Below are 21,551 nucleotides of genomic sequence, written 5' to 3' on the forward strand. Positions count from 1 at the left end.
TTTTTCTTTCACATATTTTACTTTATTTGCAACAAATTAATTAATTTATAATAAAAAGAAATTTCTACTTTTTTGTTTAAATTATTTTCTATTTATTATATATATATATATATATATATATATATATATATATATATATAAACATAAAAAATATTGATTTTATATTTTTGAAGACGTGTACAAACGTCTTTTTTTTTTTATTTTTTTATTTTTTATGGGAGCTATTTATATATATAATATATATATTTATGGTATTATATATAAATAAAAGCCCATTACCAAATTAAGCAACTTTGTGATTAAAATGTAACAAATAAAAATAACATTTAAATAATATATATTATGTCCTTTTATTTATATATACCTATAATAAATTATTATAACACGTTGTTTCTTTTAATTATAAAAAAATAATAATATTATAATTCTACTGAAAATTTTGTTTTTTAAATTCAAAATTTTAAATTCTTAAAAAATATTAGGCATAAAATAAAAAATAAAAAATAAAAAAACATATATATATATAATTCTAATTAATTTTTTTTTTTTTTTTTTTTTCATGTATGTTATTATATACTTAAAAATTCAAACCCAATGAAAATAATAATAAATATACAAATATATATTTATATATTATATGATATATTCCTTTATATATGATTATCACAAATTTATTTTATCTCTCTTAATTTTTGTGCTTACGAAAAATCTTTAATTTAAATAAGAATAATTTAAAATTTTGAGAACAAGTTATGAATAATGTTAATTATAAGAAGAAATAAAAAATAGGTTTTCTTTTGTATAAAGGATCCTCTTTATAATTTACATAAAATTAATACAAGAATCAAAAAAAAAAAAAAAAAATTAAAAATAAAATGAAATAATAATAATAAATTATAAAAATAAAGAAATAACATGATTTATAAAAAATAAAATTTTTATATTTATTATTTATTTTTTTTTTTTTTCTTCATTGTATAGATTTTTATCATTTTATATAAAGGTATACTTTTTTTTTTTTTTTTTTGGAATATTATATATATAAATATATATATATATATATAATACAAATATGTAAAATTTTATACTTTAATATAAAAGTTTAATTACATTTCTCCTTCCTTATTTTCCCCTTATTTTATTTGGGTTTATTTTTTATTTTATAAAAAATGGAGAATAATAAAGATAATGAAAAAAAAAGTTTAGAAACAAAAAACGAAACAATGATTGAAAAGGAAAATAAGAAAGTTGAAGAGAAAAAAGAAAATGAAATTGAAGAAAGGGAATATAATCAAAGTTTATACAACGAAAATAATCATATTATAGATAATAATAACATTCAAAATTCTCTTCTTGAAAATAATGAAGATGGTAATGTTGATAATCAATGTGAAATATATAGTCACGCACATAGTATAGAAGAATATGATAATAAAGATGATTTAGTAGGAGAAGAAAAAAGGGATTCTTTAAAAAAATCACCTTTACTATCTGAAGATATAAATAGTAATGATAGTGTTTACAAAAGAGAAGAAAATATAACGTCTCCTGAAAAAAAAAAAGACGAAGAAAATGATGATAAAAATATTAAAAATAATAAAAGAAAAATGACAGAAGAAATGATAACCATGACAAGTACGAAAAAATTAAAAAATGAAGAAGATAATAAAAGTGATGATGAAATAAGTTATGATTTTTTTGATAACAACAATGATATAGAAATATATATGAATAAAATAAAAAACAATTTTCATTTATATTTAGAAGAGTGTGAATATCAATTAAAAGATTTAAAAAATTCTTATATTGAAAACGATAAATTAATTAAAGAAATTGTAAATGAAAATAATAGTACCATGATAGGAAATAATGAAAATATAAATGATGAATCTGGAACAGATAAGATAAAAAACGAAACCAATAAAATAACAAAAACGAATGAAAATGGGGAACATGTAGAAGATATGGAAAAAATACAAAAGAAAAGAACTATATTAAATAATATTATGAACATAAGATTAATTTATAGAACGATTGAAATATATTTATTTAGTATGAGACAATTTATATATTTATTAAAAGAGAAGAATAATTTTATATCACATATATTAGATGAACAAATTATTATTAAAAATAATTATGAGGAAATAATCAAAAATTTATTAGAATTCGAAGCGGAAAATTATGAAGATATAAAACAAATCTTAGAAAATAAAATATTATCTATAAATGATATGTTATTAAAAAATTATGAATATGATGAAAAATTAAAAGAATATATGTCATATTTATATACATTACAATGTTTACAAGAAGAAATATCAGAACGTGTTGAAGCAAAAACAGATTTAAGATTATTAATGATAAAAAAAAAAGAAATTTTGGATAAATTTACAAAACAAAATCAAAGAAAAGTTACATCATTTAATAAATTATCTTTATTTAAAAATAGTATCCAATGTATTGTTGATAAATATAATTCATTCGATAAAGAACTTACACATTATTTGTCATCCTTTTATTATAAAATCATGAATCATCAAATTGATTTGAGTATTAATAATATGTCCATTTTAAATAATAAAATGCAGTTTAATTTTTTATTTCATTTTAAAGAACAAAATAATATAAATGATGTTTTTCAATTTATGAAATATGACGTTATTACAAAAGATAGAAACAATGATCAAAATTTTTCTAATAGTAAAGATGTTCATAATGAATATATATCTATAACATTTTATACAAAAGATAATTTTGATGTTTCTATTTTACCTGATGTATCATATTTAAACCATTTTAATATACAAATTGATATTTCTTATTTATATAAAATGGATTGTTTAGTAGCTAAAGCTAATTCTATTGATTATTTGAGATTATATAATAATGATTGTCGATTACTTTCTGATATATATAGTAATGAAGATCACCTTCTTTTATTTTCAAATAATGCAAATGATTTTCTAAATTTTAAATATGGTTTTCCTTATTTTTGGATAAATGCTCTTGTAGAAAAACCCTATAATATATCCGAAAAAAGTGAATTTCCTAAAAAGGAAGAAGGGTCAACGAAAAAAGCAGAATATAAAAATATGGATAGTAAATCCTTATCAGAAATTTATAATTGGCACTTAAATAGGACCTTAGATATATCTGTTATTTTTTCAAAACTGTTTACTCGAGGTACTAAAAAAATTTAAGTACTTATAAAAAATATTATTACATATATATAAATATATATATATATATTAATTTTTATTTTTTTTAATTATTAGTCTTATTTAGAATATGGGATATTTGGCAAATCCGTCATTACAGGTAAAGGATTAATATTTTAAAATTATATATTAAAACTGTAAAGTGTTGATATTATGATATGTGATATATGATATATTATTTATTATATATATATATGTATATATATATATATATATATATTTTTTTTTTTTTTTTTTGCAGGAATTACCCAAATGTGTTTCCACCATTTACTTGTGAAAAACATATGGATGCTTTAAAGAAAATTCAATCCGTTTCCTTGCAGCAAATATCAACTTTTAACATTATAAGTGAAGAATCTTATTTAAAGGAGGAAAAAGAAATTAATAATGTAATATTTTTTAATTTATTATTATTTATATAATATAATATAATATAATATATATATATATATATATATATATTTAACACTTTTATATTTTCCCTTTTTTATAGGAATGTAGTAAAGATAACATATATGCATGTTGTCATATTGAATTGTCTACTCCCTATTTGGTTAAAGCATATATTAACGTTCCTTGCAATGGAAAGTAATTATATTTAAAAAAAAATAATAATATTGGAAAATTAATTTTTACATAAATTTAAATACTTTTAAAAATAGGTGTACATATATATATATATATATATAATTTTTTTTTTTTTTTAGGGAACCATATTTTAGTGTATTTTTAACCAAAAAAAAATATTCCAGGAGATTAAAAGTAAGACCTTAAAAAAAAAAAAAAAGAAGAAAATTCAAAGCATTTATCTTAATAACATAATTGATATATAAAATATATTATAATTTATTAACTCATTATTTTATTCTTTTATAGAAATTACAAGATTATTTAAATACAGCTGTTGTAAATAAACATTCAAAAGTTGATGATACTCAAAGACAGATTATATTAACACTACAACTGGCAAAATTAAGGGTATGTAAAATATATATATATATATATACTTTTTGTACATTCTTATATTTGCATAACTATATATATATTTTACTTATATGTGATAATTTTAAAATATTCTTATTTTATATGTAATTTTAATTCTTTTTAGGAGGGAGCTTATAAATATTATAAATCATTCAGCAAAAATTCTTCGAATATATTTGATGAAGAAATAAATTAAGGACATATATGCAAAAAAAAAAGAAAAATACACTTTTTATATTATAAAGATTTTTTAATAAAAATCCCTGGGTGGAAGGAACATAATATTTCTTATATTCATTTTAATTATAAACTTATGTCTCTAATTTTTTTTTTTTTTTTTTTTAAATATATAAATATGAATAACATTATACATAAAAAATATACATATATATATATATTTATTTATTATTTGTTTTTTTTTTTATTAATTTTTTATAAGTGTAATTAAATTTCTCCTTTTTTTCATAATTTGTAAATACTATATAAATATTATAATAGTATGAAACATTTGTGCAAAAAAATAAAAAAAATAAATTTAAAATTAAAATAAAAATAATATATTATTCTAAGAACATTAAAGATTAAATTTTTCTTTATATATATATTGGGAGCAATAAGAACTCATAAAAATTTTTAGTTATTTTTATTTATATAATTTCATAAGGTTTTTTTTATAAAATATTTTTAATTATTAGTATTAATTTTTAATTTTTTTTTGTTTTTTTTTTTTTTTATTTAAAACTCAAAAAAATTAAAACCTTTTAATAATATTGAAATATTAAAATAATATTTCTTTATATATATATATATATATATATATTTTTGTTTTTTTTTTTTTTTTTTTTTTTTTTTGACTATAAAATGCAAAGTTTTGTTGATTCAGATTATAAAAAAAGAACTAGTAGTAATAATGAAACTTCCGAAAGATTTATGAACTCAATACAAAATTGTGATAAAGAAGAAAAGAGAATATTAGAAGATGAAAATGTGCAAAAGAACTTGTCATTTATTAATAATGATAATATATATAATAAAAAGTTATCTAATCAATTGAAGACAAATGATAATTATAATAATAGTAATATGAATACTCCTATTTGTTCTGTAAAATGTTTAAGCAATAAAAATATTTCCATGGAGAATTTAAATAATGAAGAATCAAATACACAAAAGAATTTAGAAGAAGCTGTAAAGAGGAGAAAAAAAATTAAAGAAATTTTATTAGAATATAATTCATTAAATTTAAGTTTATCTAGTGATAACATAGATATATCAAAAGATAAGTCAACAAACAATAATAATAATAATAATAATAATAATAATAACAATAATAATAGTAATAGTAATAATGTAATTGGAAAGGATGAATATAATCCTATTGCTTTTAAAAAAAATATATCTGAAGAAAAATATTTTAATACAATAAATGATAAAATAGCAAGTAATTATAATTCATATAATAAATGCAGTCTTAAAAATAATGATACATTGAACTATAATAATTACTCAAATAATATAGATAACAATATTCATAACTTAAAATCAATAAAAAATCGGGATCTTCTAGATAAATCATTAGTTTCGAATGATGACGAAATAGATGATTATAAAACATTTTTAACCTTAGATAGCAATCAAACAATTTTTAAAAACAAACCACTTAAAGTCCCAGATCTTTCTTTTTTAAATAATAGTAGCAGAACCTTTAGTAATACTGATTTTCTTCACGTGGATAAAAATAATAATAATAATGATAATAATAGGGAAGTTCATAGTGAAGAACGTACTAATTTTGTTAGGAAAAAAATCATTTATGAACAATTAGATGGATTATCCTTCTGTTATGATAATGATAGTAAGAACTTTAATTTTTCACCTGGACTAGATGATCATGATAGATCCATACAATTTCCAAAAAACCACAAAACAGGTATTATATATGAATGCAACAATAAAAATTATAATATGAGTGATAAAAATTTGAACATATTTGAATTAAAAAAAGAAAATAAAAATAATATAGTTAAGAATTATATTAAAATTAATAAAGTTGAAAATTCTAATATAGAACAGTTAATTAATAATCATATGAATAATTCACATAATTATATCTTAGACAATAAAAAGTATGATATAGATGGTAAAAATTACAATGTAGATAATAATATAATAAAAAAAATGCATAATACTAAAAATTTAAATAATCCAACTGATTATAATCGTAATTGTAGAATTATTTATAAAAATGCTTTTGAAAATTTTCATTATAATAATAAAAATACTAATATAAATAGAGATAATATATATTATAATAATAAAGAAATAGAAAGAGATGTAGTAGTAGAAGGGAAAAAAATAGATTATATTAATAAATTTAATAATAGTAGTAGTATTGTGTATCCATATGAATTAAAATCTAAAAATGCAATAATATCAGAAAATATATGTAAAAGTAAAAATAAAATATATGAAAATTTGAATTATGCAAATATAGAATATAATAAACCTACATATAATAAAAACGATTTTCCACAAGATGAAGAAACTTATTTAAATTTTTCTTATATGAAAAATATAGAAAAATTTAAAGAGTTATTAATAAATGCTACTAGAGATAATTTAAATGAATATATCAAATGTTTACAAAATATAAATAATAAAAAATTAAAACATTATAAACATTATCTTAAACAAGTAAATAATTATAATATTAGTCAATATTTTAATAAAACATTTAATGTATCTACAAATGTAAAAAATATCAAAGAATCTAAATTACACAAATCAGATTCTTTTTCTTCATTACCTAAATCTATCAATGAAAGTGATCAATTAAGTACAACAACATATAGTGCAAATAGTAGTAATGATAAGAGTATAAATAAATACCATAAAAATAATTATAATCATATTATTATTGATAGTAGTTGTTGTAGTAGTAGTATTAGTAATGATAGCTTTTGTAGTAATTTTACAAATAAAAGTTTAACGTATGGTAATAAAATGGAAATTTATAAAAACAATCGAAAATCAAATTTTAATTCTACTAGTATGTTATTACCATCAGTAAGTAAACATGAAATTATTTGCCATTCTGGAAATATTAATAATGAGTCTAGATTAAATTTAGTTTATAAAAATATGAAAAAAGGAATGTATCATAATAATAAAAAAAATAGATATTATTCTAGTTTTAATAATTTTACACCAAAACTACACAAATTCATAATAAGGAAAAGTGATTTTCCTTATATTAAAGAAAAAAATAGTTTTAATAGTTTGAAAAATATAAATAATGAAAAAAAAAATAAAACATATAAAATAAATAATAATAATAATAATAATAATAATAATAAACATATAGATAGTATAAATTATATTAAAAATAATATATATCCTTATAAAAATAACAATAAAAACAAAAAAAGAAATTTTTTTTTTTCTTTTAATACAGATTCTGAAGATTATAATAATAAATATTTAAACGATTCTTCTTTTTCAATGTTACGAAGTCATTCCTATGAAAATCATTTTAAGCATATAACATATGATAATCATTTAAATGATCCCAAAAAAGATTATATAAAATATAGAGATAATAATAATAATAATAATAATATTAGTAATGATAATTATTATAATAGTCATTTTGGAAATTATAACCATGAACTTATTGAACATCCAAATGATGAAAAAGATACAAATGAAAAGTCATATAATAATATGAATAGAAATATATTTTTTAATAAATTAGAATCTTCAGAAAATGAAAATGAAAATGAAAATATTAATTATGGTAAAGTGGATAGTAAATGTTCAGAAACATCATTTCATAAAAATAAAAATGAAATAATCAACCAACATATAATGTGTAATAGTTATCATGATGGTATGAATAAGAATAAAATTTATGAAATGGTTCATGCTAATATAAATAATATGAATAATAATATAAATAATATGAATAATAATATAAATAATAATAATAATAATAATATTTGTTTGTCCAACAAAAATGATTTTACACACAATGATGAATATCTATTCAACAAATCAAATGACAAAGAAATGTTTGTTAATATGAATCATGAATCAGCCACAGCTCTTTTAAAAAAAACAACAATTAATGATATAGAATCTTCCATAAAAAACGTTGCCAACAATTATGATATAAATGATATATCCATAATAAACAAAAAAGAAGAAAAATGTGATATGAATGAAGAAAAAATATCTAATGTAAATTTCGAAGAAAACGAATACAAAAATTTTATAATAGATGCTGATTATGATTTAGTTGAAAATAAAAATATTAATGATATATCTGATGATAACAAGACAAGTGCTGGAGAAGATAAAAATGAACATGTTTCATTCATAAATGAAAGAAACAAAGAAAATCTCCATAATCCATTATTGTTTAACACAAAAGGGAAAAATATGAAAGATATACTTGATACTTTAAATTATAATTCTCAAAATGGTTCAAACAATGAAGGGGAATTATATAGAAAAAATGAAAATGATGATTCGATTATTAATATCAATGATAATACAAATGAAATAAAGAAATGTTCACAAAGTGATATAAAAAGTGGAATGAAAAATGATAATAAGAATAACACAGACAATAAATATATTTCAAATGAAATGCCAAGTAATATTCTAAATGATATTCAAAAAGAGATACAAAAAGATGTTCCAAATTTTATGGAATATCATAGTGATCGTCCATATAAAATGGAAGGTAAGGACATTAGAGAAATTATGAAAAATAATAAAACACGAATAGAAAATTTGTATGATAATGAAAATAATCAAAGTGATCTCTGTTTAAGTGAAAATACAAGTGAATGGAATTATAGTATAAATAATAATTTAGAACATAAAAAGAACACACCTCCATTTTTGAACATGTATAATAATATGAATAATTCAGAAAAGGATGTTTCTTATTCAATTAATTCATATAAGGAAGAAAATACCAATAAAAATATGATCAGATATTCATTTGATAGTTTTAATGAAGAATTTGAAAATCCAATTTCAGAACCCACCCCAGCAGCTTCTATTTTTTCTTATATAAGTGTAATGTCTCCAACAAATGAAGTATTAAAAGAGAAAAATACATCTAATATGAAAAATGAACATAAGAATAATATAAAAGATATGTTCAATACATCTAATGAAATGAACGATGAAACTCTTAAAAATGATCAATTGCATTATAAGAATAATCAGAATTATCAAAATTCACCAAATAATGAAGAAGAAAAGGAACTATATATTAACAGAAAACCATTAAATAAGTATACTAATTATATGGATCAATATCATAAAAATAATATTAGTGATGAAAAATTATTGAATCCTAATTTGTTTTCAAAAAGGGAAGATATCAGTAATTATAATAATAACAATTCAAACATTTCTGTAGATAATAACATAACAAACATGTATAAATATGATAATGTAAATAAAAAGGATATATATAATATATATGATACCTTAAGTGAATATAGTATAGATAATAGAAAAAAAAGTATTAATAGCATTGTAACGAATAAAATAAATAGTTTAGATAAAAAATCAATAATAATAAATAATAATAATAATAGTAATAGTAATAATTTATTGGTACATAACACCGATTTGTTTAATCATCATCATAATAATAATTTTATATTATCGAAAACTAATAATTCATCAGAAAATTTAAGAACGAGCTTAAAATTATTAAAAGATTCCAATTTGATAAATTATAAAAAGAACGTAAATTCAGATATTGCACATAGAGTTGTAAATACATTAGAAATTAAACAAGTGAAAATAAATACAAAACAAGGTGTTTTTGAAATAACAGCTGAAGGACAAGTTATGTTTACCTTTTTAGGGAGATCCGAAATAAAAGACTATAAAAATGTGAGAAAAAAAAATATGAATATAGATATATCAAAACCAAGAAAATTATTATTTATAATTGAAATTGATGGAATTAATATACACATAAAAGATGTTTTAATGAATATTGTTCTTGACTTTTATAATATATTTGAAGAAGAATTACCTAAAGCACATAAAGCAAGATATGAATATGCATATAATGTAGTGGAAACTTTAAAAAAACATACACCAAAAGTATCCTTAATCAAAAAATGGTTTGGTATATATAATTTAATGAGTAATGGAAGTACTCCTGATTTTATTGCTGTATTGAATAATAATATTTTTATTGAAAAAATTGAAATTAAAAATAATAATGTTACATTCATTTTAAAAGATCAAAATAGCATAACATTACATATTGATGATTTAAATGCAGTTACTACAAACATTAATAGAAAAATCAATGAAAAGAAAGAAAGAAATGTAGGAGATGAACATGATTCACTATTTAAAGAATTCATAGAAGATAATGAAGATATCAAAATTGTTTTAATGAATATACAAAAAATGTTAAAAAAGACAGGAATGTCTATTGATATTATTATCCAAAATTGGTGTAATACTTTACAAGCTTATTCATATTGTCTTAGTTTATTAACAAAAGGAAATACAGAATATACCATGAAAATAAAAAAAACATTAGCACATATAACAGAAAAAACAGAATTACATAAAAGAAATATATATTTTTCTATATTCCCATTGATAATAGAAGAATAAAGAAAATTAAAATCAAATATAAAAAATATAATAAAATAATAAATATAAATTAATATGGATTAATAAAATATTTATTTATTTCCTTTAAAAACATTGTTTATATATATTTATATATATATGTGTGTGTTTGTTAATAATGGATTAGTTTTAATTTATTTTTTTATTTTATTTTTATTTTAATAAAATATATTTTGTCTTAATATTTATTATATATATATATATATAACATATAAATTTCCTCCTTATCATTTTATCAATGCAAATATATATTTATTGTACATATTGTTTATATGGTTGATTGCTTATATGAAATTTTCACGTACATGAACGTTTATGAATTTTTTTTTTTTTTTAAATAATAATTTATTTTATTTTATATTATATTTTTTTGTGTGTTTTTAATGAGCACATATATATAAATATATGTTCATATATATTATATATATATATATATATATATTTTTTTTTTGGTGTGCATTTTTCTAATAACATAAAAATGTAAATTTGAGTAAAAAGATAATGCATTTACATATGCGTAATACAATTTGAGAATTATCATTTAAAAATAAAGAGAAACTAGAATGATTTGTCTGAAATATATATATATATATATATATATATATATATATATATATAGGATAATTATTTTGTATGTTAAAAAAAAATAAAAATAAGATATTTTCCTATTAATACACAATATATATATATATATATATATATATATATATATATATATATATATATGTTTATTTATTTATTTATTTATTTATTTATTATATTTTGTGGCTTTAATAGTATGAATAACCTCCTTTCATTTAACACTCTTCTGTTCATTATTATATTTAATGTAGAGATAAAAAATGGAAAGTTGTAGAATGTATGGTCTTGAATTTAACTCCTTCATCGAATTTGATAATTATGAAGGAGGGGTAAAATTAACGAAACGGCTACATATAAAAAATACCACTAAAAATATTATACGATTTCGATTTTTATTTCAGAGTAGTACATATTTTACTTACCCAGTGCAAGAAATAGAAAATATTAGTCCAGGGTTAAATAAGAGTTACTTAATAAGTTTTTTAAATCCATTGAATGATTTACAAACTATATGTGAAATATTAAATATTTTAATAGATGATAAAACAAAAGATAAAAAAATATCCATACAGCTTAAAGCTACTCCTTTAAAATGTGATGTAATTATTCCATCAATATTAAATTTAAATGAGATGGTAATTAAACAAAAAACTATAGAAGACTTTGTCATAAAAAACCAAGGGGCATTGAATGCAATCATTAAATTATCACATAAAAGTTTATCAAAGGAAAAAAAATTGAAAATAAAATTTGATCCATCTCAATTTATTCTAAAAGCTAATGAAAAAAAATCTATAAAAATAATTATATATTCTGAAGTTCCACAAAAATATAATGAATTTATTTCTACGTCTATTATTGAAATACCCAAACATATAGAAAAAAATATATTCCAAAAAGAAGAAATAAAAAATAATGACACAAAAGATATAAATAAAAAAAAAGAAAAATTAGAAACATACAAAAACGATGATTATAAAAAAAACAATTTTATGAATACAACAATAAATCCAAATGAAAATGAAGAAGCTAAAAATGTAAATGACATAATACATTTATTAAATGAAGAAAATGTTAACGTTTGTTTAATTAAAAAAAAAACAGAGATAAATTTTTTGTCTGTACTTCCACAAATTAATATCCTATTTGAAAATAACAAAGAAGTATTTAATAAAAGTATTTTAAATTTTGGAAAAATAACACTAGGACAAAAAGTTAAGAAAACAATATTTTTACAAAATCTTACTAATTCTCCAATTAAAATTATAGTAAGTAAATATTATATCTTAATATTAGGCATATATTTCTACAAATCTTTTTATAAAATAACTGTTTTATTATCCATAAATATGTTATATATATATATATATATATATATTTATATATTTATTTATATACATACCTTTTAAACATATATGTCCATTATTCATCATATTTTTTCTTCATCCCTTTTGTAAAAAGGCTAGAAAACAAAAAGAAAAAAATATATTCATATTATTGAATGAAAAATTTTTCCTCAAAGAAAAGGCCAAGGAAGAAATAATCATAAGTATTGATAGTTCAAACCCAGTAAATCAATACACAGAAATAATTCAATTTATAGCATGTAATGATTATTGTGTGGAACTGTTTTTAATATGTGAAATTGTAAACATAAAATTATTTTTTTCAAAAACATTATATTTATTTGAAAATGTTAAAATAGGAGATAATATAAATGAAAAAGTTACGATAAGGAATGATGAAAATGCAGATTTGGATGTAGATGTTATAAATACAGGGAACTTTATAAATATAAAAAATAAAAAATTTACTATAAAGAAAAATAGTTTTCATTCTCTTAATTTAATATGTAATTGTATTTATCCAATAAATATTTATAAAAGAATATATTTCTTGGTTCATTTAAATAAACAAATATTTTATATAGATATTATTTGTAATTTCTCAATAAATTATAAAATGTGTCCACTTTCTATTAACCATATATATAGATATAAGCATCTTATACATGATAAAGAAACAATATATACCTCTTATTATGAAAAAAATGATTATATTGATATATGGGACTTCCCAGTGGAATTTGATACTTATGAGGACACTCCATATGATTTATTGAATGAAATAATGGAAATAAATCAAAAGTAAAATAAAATATTACAAATTAAAAAAAAAAAAAAAAACAAAAATTTTTATAATATATATATATATATACATTTAAGGGATATATTTATAGTTCCTAAGGAGCTAGAAGTCTTAGAATTTGAGGAAAAGGATATTATGATTATGAACAAAACACCAATTGAATATACATGTGTATGGACAAATGGTTTAAATAACAAAAAAAAGGAGCATAATATTTTTGAAGTAACACCTGTTGAATCACAACTATTACCTTTTAGTTATCAAACATTTAAGTATACACTAAGAATTTACTCAAATATATATATATGTATATATTTAATTGTATATATTTTACTATATATTATTTATTTTATTTTATTTTTTATATAGAGTTAAAAATATAAAAGTGCTTAAAGAGAAATATACACGAGAAATTTATGAATGTATTGTTTTTCCATCAAATAACAAAGATTATAGAAAATGTAATAGTAAAACATTATTACCACCTTTATTTTTATATGTTACTTTTTTTCAATTTAAGATTAAATACTTATGTGAGACAGATAATGTAATGAACAGTTTGCTTTTTTCACCCAAACATATTTTCTTTTTAAATATGATTGAAGAAGAAAATAATTATACTATTTCTAAGTTTGAGAACAATACAGATATTACACAAATTATTGATTTTACCCAATTTAAAAATGATGTTGAAAGTATAAGGTCAAAACTTCAAAATGGAAAAAAAAAAAAAAAAGAAACAAGAAAAAAAACTTATAATAAAAGAAAAAATGTCTCTATTTTATTTTTTATATTATATGTTTTATTTTTTACACATATATATTATTTTTTTATTATTTTTAGAATTTATCCGTTGATAAATTATGTACCCAAAAATAGTTTTTTAAATGTAATTATTTTTTATTCTCCACAAAAAAAAAATCTAGTTGAATCAGAAATAAAAGTTGCTTATTTAATAAATGGAGTTGAAAAGAATTATATATCAGTTTTTGTTTCTCATGAGATGAATAATGTAATGTTGAACAAAGGAGAATTGGACATTGTAAGATTGTATATATATTATTTACTATAGAAATTTTAATTATATATATTATATATATATATATATTTTATAAAAATATAATATCATTATATAATATATTAATATTATATATTATTCATTTATTTATTAATTTGTTTTCATTTTTTTCTTTTATATATATATATGAAGAATTTACCTTGTGTAAGTACCGAAACGGAAAGCATTAAAAAAGTACCAATAGAAAATATGACTGAGAGAAATGTTTTATGTTTTCTAATTAAAAAAGAAGTTGATGATATAGTTAATATACATATAGAAGGAAAAAAACAATTCAATGAACAACAAGAAGAACAAACTGATCATAATATAAAGGAAGAATTATATAAAGAGGACATTTTAAATAATATAGAAAATCAATGGGAAAATAATCAATTGACATCTTTTAAAGAAGACAAAAAAATATATAATTTCTATTATTTTTCTTTGTTACCTTTTGAAAGGAAAAATTTACATATATATGCTTATAGTAATACTTATGTTAAGAAATCCATACCTTTATTTTTTACATATTTATTATATATAAATAATATAGATATGAAGAACAAAATAATATATTTAAATGAAAACCTGAAAGATCATATAAAAACTTGTAAAAAATTTAATATTAACGTTGACATAATAAAATGTTGTCTTAAAATGTATCCTAAAATAATTGAAAGTAGCCCAATTACATCTGGAACAAGATTTAATGCAAAGGTATAAATATAATGAAAAGAGCAAAAATAATGGAAACTTTTTTTTTTTTTTTTTTATTATTATTTTTATATGTATGTTATTAAAAGTTTGTTATTATTATTATTATTATTAATATTTTTTTTTTTTTTTTTTTTAGGTGAGGATACAAAATGAACATCCTGTTAAGATAAATTACAGGACCAAAACTAAAATTTATCAAATAGACGATGTCAAATTTTTAGGTATTCTATATAACCATTCTATATTTTAATAAAACTATTTATTTATTCATTTAAATTTTATTGTTTTTTTAATATGTTCTTTTAATTTATTTATTTTTTAATTCTCAAAGATGAAGAAGAAACTAAAGAAGCTGAAAAATATATAATAACTGAAAATACAGAAGATATGATAAATTCGTGTTCTGCTAAATATTTTTATGTTGGTTTTAATACTAATAAGAAAGGTCGTTTTGTTTACAGATTTTTTGTCATCGTAGGAGGTAAAAATGATATATATATATATATATATGTATATGTATTTTTTTTATGAAGGATTAAAAAAAATTTATACTTTATTTTTTATATATTATTTTTTAATTTTACAGAAAATGAGTATAATCAACAAGAATATAAGAATAAATAATTGTATAAAAACATACATACACACATATAAACACATTCATATTTATGTACTCATAAAAATTATTATCTTTATAATTGTATGTATGAATCCTTTTAGGAACTATATTGATATAATTGTAAATGTTGTTATTCCCTATTTTCAAATTATTGATATTAATGATTTTAAAACACCAACGTCAATATACTGGAACATGACTTCTATTGATAAAATTAATACGTACGTTTTATATTAACATAAATATATTTCATACTAATAATATATATAATTTTTTTTTTTTTTTTTATTTAACCTTTTTTTTTATGTTAAAATGTATATTTAAATTATAGGTACTTAAAAGATAATATTTCAAATATAGACATGGAATATAAACAAAACCAAGGGATAGAAAACATGAAGAAATTATTTAATAACTTTAATTATATAGATTTTAATATAGGAAATAATACCTTAAATGAAATTACATCCGTAAATTTAATTTTATATAACCCTCTTGATATATCGCTATATGTTGAAATAAATACTATAAAATCTTATATTCTTCCTATATTACCACCTTATGTTAAAACACACGAAGATGAGGTAAAAATAGAAAAAAAAAAAAAGGAAAACTATTCCATTTACCTGGAAAATATTACAACAAATATATATATATATATATATATATATATATATATATATGTATGTATATATACTTCTTTTAACATTATAGATAGCTCACATTTTATATGTTGATAATACATTTAATAATTTTATGAGATGTTTAGATAGCTGTGAAATATCCCCTACCAAGTTCACAATAAAAGAAAAGGGGACAAAAACAATTACATTATTTTATAAACATAAATATATTGGTTTTCACAATATGCCATTAATAATTGATATTGAAAATGGAAAAGTAGTTCCTTTGAATTTATGTGCACTTACATTCCATCCAAATATTCCTCCTATATATTTAATGAATGTTAAAGTATGAATAATATATATATATTTGAATATATTATTTTTTGTTTTCTTATCATTAATATTTCTCTTTTTTTTTTTTATCAAGGAATTGAATGAACACATTCTGGGAATAAATAACGAATGCATATTAAATATAGATATGTTAAATGATAGTGAAGTAGATATATATTATGATATAGAAAAAAATAACAATTTTATGGTTTTAAACCCTAAAGGAATAATAAAAAGAAAAAAATATCTTTCTGTTTTTATTTTGCTTTCCAAATTATCTCCATCTATAATTAATGACACCTTGATAATGAATTCTTATTTTAAACATTTACAAAAAAATATAGTAATATATATATATATATATATATATATGCATACCTATTTATTTTCCTATTCCTCTTTAGATTAATTTTCTTATATATATGCATATTTATAACCATTCAACTTTATAGGAACTAAAAAAAATAGAAATTGCACTAACGTTAAATACAACATTAGATAATATATATAAGGATCAGTACAAAAAAATTAATCTCTTTAATAATAAGTGTATTAATGATATTCCTGATCAAAACATAAAAACATTCTGTTCCAATTTTATTCCACCATATTCTTATATATATGTTAAAAATAAACTGTTTTACATTTCCCCTAGCTCTATAAATATTTTATATGCCCCCACAAAGTAAGACAACAATAAAGTAAAAATCAATATAAAGTTAATAAAAAAAATAATTTTTTATGATAAAAATTTTATGTGTTATCCCTTACATAATATTTTATTATATTTATTTATTTTATCCTTATTATTAATTTTTTTGTTATCATTATATTTATATATTTTTAATATTTTGTTACATATTAGTTCCCTAATAGAAAGAATTGTTATAATTAAAAATTATTCATCTGTAAAGGATTTAAAGTTTAAAGTTTCAAATAAAAATACTCTTCCTGGGAGTATATTAAAAATTGATCCCAACAAAGGTAAAATATAATAATAATAATAATAATTTGTGCACATATATTCATTTATTTTTTATTTTTATATTGTTATGTAATAGGAATTGTTAAAAAAGAAGAACAAATAGTATTGAGATTTACTTTCATTTTAAACGATGTACTAATAGATATTGAGGGCAACATTCAAATAGAGCTAAAGTTTATAGAAACAGAAATCTTTGAAATGAAGGAAAATGAACAAGTTAAATACGATACATATGATGTTATAGAAACGAACATTGGTAGATAAAATATGTTTCATAATTACAAAAAAATTAAGTTATATCATGACGAAAAAGCTACTTCATTTATATATATATATATATATATATATATATATATATTTATTTATTTATTTAATGAATAGAAGAAGTATATGAAGATACAAGAGATAAAACGGAAAACACTCAGAATAAAGTTTTATCCTTACCTGAAAGAAAAAAAAAGAAACGATTTGATGATTTAACCTTTTCACACGCTCAGAAAATATTTGACAACATTCAAAAGTTTAAATACACCTATGTAATAATAATATCGAAATATAAAAAATTTAAGCATTATATATATATATATATATATGATATATTTTTTTTTTTACACAAAATGTAGGACAATATGAATACAGATATGCTTCAGAAAGCCATAAGACGCTTATATGGAGTAAAAAATGGTATTTAAGTTTCTTTATAAAATAAAAAATATATATATATATATATATATTATTAAAAAAAAGTATTCATAAAAATTTTGTTTTTCTCACTTAATAATAGACGATATAATAGAAAAAGAAAATTTCAAAGAACAAGAAAAACACGATATCCAGAATATGTCTAAGTTCTATTTTTATATTCATGTAAAGTTATTCACATGTAATGTTGATAATTTGAAAAATAAAAAAAAAACGTTTGAAAATTTAATTGAAACTAATATTTACTCAAAATCGTTGTATTTTAAAAAATATATTAATTTACCTATTCCGTTTGAAGAAAGATCAACAAGTAATAAAAATAAGATAGCACATATATATATATATATATATACCTACATATGTGTAAACATTTTTATTTTTATTTTCAATTTTATTTTCTTTTTACTATCCGTCTAAGGTTTTTTTAAAAGGCATTATCTTGATTTTGATAAATTGGAAAAGTTAAATATGGAGGATGAAAAATATAAGGATATTCCAATCAACGAAAAATTTATTTATCAAAAAAGTTAGAATATAATTTATGCCTATATTTATATATTTTTCTTTTTTTTTTGGTAAAATAACTTTATTGATCATATATATTATTTTTTATTTTATAGAAGATATATATTGTTGTATGTTTGCTGAAATGTTTAAAAGCATAATTAGAAATCATATAAAAAAATACATTACATATCTCTTAAAAATAAATACATGTTCAATACAACAGTTTGAAAATATATTGAAGGACGATCTAATCGATATAATAACAAGTTTGTTTAATATTATTTAAACAAAACGTTAAACAAATATATATTTAATAAGATAAGTGTAGTTTTTATTTATATGAGTATTACATTATTTATTTTATTTTTAGGAAATAAAAATTTTGATTCAAATCTTCCAGTGGAATATGATTATACATTTTTGAATCCTACGATTATATCTCATTTTTTTTCACACATGTTCACAGATATTATTGATAACCTTATGAAAGAAAAAATTAATTTTAAAAAAAGGGATGATTAAAAAAATTACTAAAAATTAAAAAGTTTTGAGAAAAAGAAATAAAGAAAAAAAAAAAAAAAAAAAAAACATAAAATATATAAACATTAAAACAATAACAATAAAAAGGGAAAAATTAAAATTAAACAACTTTTCATATATTAGTAAAAATCTTTATTATAATCATCATCGTCCATATTATTATAATAATCCGTGTCATTTTCTGTGGATGAATCTCTACCTGTATTTATATATTCATTTTTGTTTTTGTTATAATCTTCAATTGCCGATTTAATTCTTTTTGATTCTCTATATTTTTCTATATAAACCTTTAAAATAACATATAAAGTATATGATGCAATTAACATTGTTGAAAGGAAAAAAGGAGATCTCTTGAATTCAGCAAACGATATGAAAAAAAGATAACGTTTGATACTTTTAGGAATATTTAAATTCATTAATTTTTCTTTTAAAATATTTTTTACAAAGTACTCTATTTTACTATTTAATAACATAGTATATACAGGATATAATGCTAAACAGAAAGTACCTGCACAGACAAGCTTTGTTAAAACATTTTTGTTAACTGCTGACATTTTATTAACGAATCGATTCCATAAGCTTTTATCATTTTTATATTCTCTTAATCCATATTCAGAATCTTGTGAATATAAAACATTCATTCTGTTAAATTTTTTTAAAACGTCTTTATTAGAATTTACTTTTGTTTTATTTAAATTTGGAAAAGAATAATCTTTCTTACTAAATCCTATGAAACCATATGTATTATTATTCCTGTTTGTAAAAAAAATATCATTTTTTAAATATAATCCATGTGTCTTGAGTGAAATACTTTTAATACATTTTATATTAAAAAATATAAAAGAAAAAAGAAATACAAGATCAAAAAATTTATTCAGCTTCATTTTTATATAAGAAAAATTTAAAACAATTTGTTAATATATAAATAAATATATGTATTTTTTTTTTTTATTATTTTATTTCATATTTTGTTTTCTTATATATATATATATATATATATTTTGTATTATTTATTTTTAATATCGTAATAAAAAAGTATAAGGACAAGAATTCAAATTTATTTTATTTATTTTTTTTTTTAAGATTAAAAAAAAATATATATATATATTATATATATATAATTTTTTTTTTTTTTTTTTTCTTTATGTGTACTAAAAATGAACAATAATTATATATATTTTTTTTTAATTCTCCAAATCTTCTTTAAGAATTTTTTTATATTTTTTAAACAGTTTTATAAGGAAACTCTTAAATTTAAACATCACATTTAAAGAATATTACAAATTAATATTGGGTTTAAAATAATTTTTTATAAAAAAGAAAAAACCATTTTAAATAAACATATTATATACATACATATGTATATATATATATATAAGAACGTTTTTGTTTAGGTTATTTTCGGTTTTATTTATTTACCTTTTTTAATTATTATTATATATAATTGTATTAATCCTTATTTTTATTTTTTTATTTTTCATACATGGTTATAAGCTTTTATTTTATTTTATTTTTTTTTTGTATCATTCATTCAATTAAAACATAATAATTATTATAATCATCTTTTATTGCTAAAAAACATTAAAAAAAGTAATTTGGACATTTTTAATTTTGAAGTTATATATATTATATATATTTGTAATTAATAAGCACACACAAAATATATATAATTATATAAATATGCACACAAATTATTACCCCAAACTAAAAATATTATAATCTATAATATATATGAGAATGGTAAATGTTTATTTTTTATTTATATACTATATTATATTATGACGTTAAAAATAATAATAAATGATAATTTTTGTTATAAAATAAAAAAAAAAAAAAAAAAAAA

At 18.2% G+C, this 21,551-nt stretch overlaps 4 protein-coding genes across 4 annotated transcripts; 3 read left to right on the forward strand and 1 right to left on the reverse strand.

The window, feature by feature from the left end:
- Positions 1-1,169: 1,169 nt before the first annotated feature.
- Positions 1,170-4,401, forward strand: PGSY75_1122400 (hypothetical protein; the record flags this gene model as incomplete). Its single annotated transcript, XM_018786347.1, has 7 exons — positions 1,170-3,186; positions 3,279-3,321; positions 3,463-3,610; positions 3,715-3,809; positions 3,929-3,983; positions 4,098-4,199; positions 4,330-4,401. The coding sequence occupies 7 exons, from the start codon at positions 1,170-1,172 to the stop codon at positions 4,399-4,401; spliced, it is 2,532 nt and encodes an 843-aa protein (XP_018641142.1).
- Positions 4,402-5,066: 665 nt separating this feature from the next.
- On the forward strand, positions 5,067-10,871 carry PGSY75_1122500 (hypothetical protein; the record flags this gene model as incomplete). Its single annotated transcript, XM_018786348.1, has 1 exon — positions 5,067-10,871. The coding sequence occupies one exon, from the start codon at positions 5,067-5,069 to the stop codon at positions 10,869-10,871; it is 5,805 nt and encodes a 1,934-aa protein (XP_018641143.1).
- An 860-nt stretch (positions 10,872-11,731) lies between these two features.
- PGSY75_1122600 (hypothetical protein) lies at positions 11,732-19,690 on the forward strand (the record flags this gene model as incomplete). Its single annotated transcript, XM_018786349.1, has 22 exons — positions 11,732-12,739; positions 12,933-13,618; positions 13,697-13,891; positions 13,989-14,321; positions 14,463-14,661; positions 14,830-15,396; positions 15,533-15,617; positions 15,728-15,877; positions 15,983-15,989; positions 16,117-16,236; positions 16,347-16,599; positions 16,730-16,987; positions 17,069-17,317; positions 17,427-17,659; positions 17,840-17,958; positions 18,036-18,215; positions 18,341-18,495; positions 18,583-18,643; positions 18,744-18,971; positions 19,080-19,187; positions 19,282-19,434; positions 19,539-19,690. 22 exons carry the CDS (start codon positions 11,732-11,734, stop codon positions 19,688-19,690), a joined length of 5,499 nt encoding a protein of 1,832 aa, XP_018641144.1.
- A 137-nt stretch (positions 19,691-19,827) lies between these two features.
- PGSY75_1122700 (hypothetical protein) lies at positions 19,828-20,592 on the reverse strand (the record flags this gene model as incomplete). The annotated part of the gene is made up of 1 exon (XM_018786350.1): positions 19,828-20,592. One exon carries the CDS (start codon positions 20,590-20,592, stop codon positions 19,828-19,830), a length of 765 nt encoding a protein of 254 aa, XP_018641145.1.
- Between the last annotated feature and the right edge of the window lie 959 nt (positions 20,593-21,551).

The sequence above is a fragment of the Plasmodium gaboni genome, chromosome 11 (assembly GCF_001602025.1).
Source record: "Plasmodium gaboni strain SY75 chromosome 11, whole genome shotgun sequence".
Taxonomy (NCBI): domain Eukaryota; phylum Apicomplexa; class Aconoidasida; order Haemosporida; family Plasmodiidae; genus Plasmodium; species Plasmodium gaboni.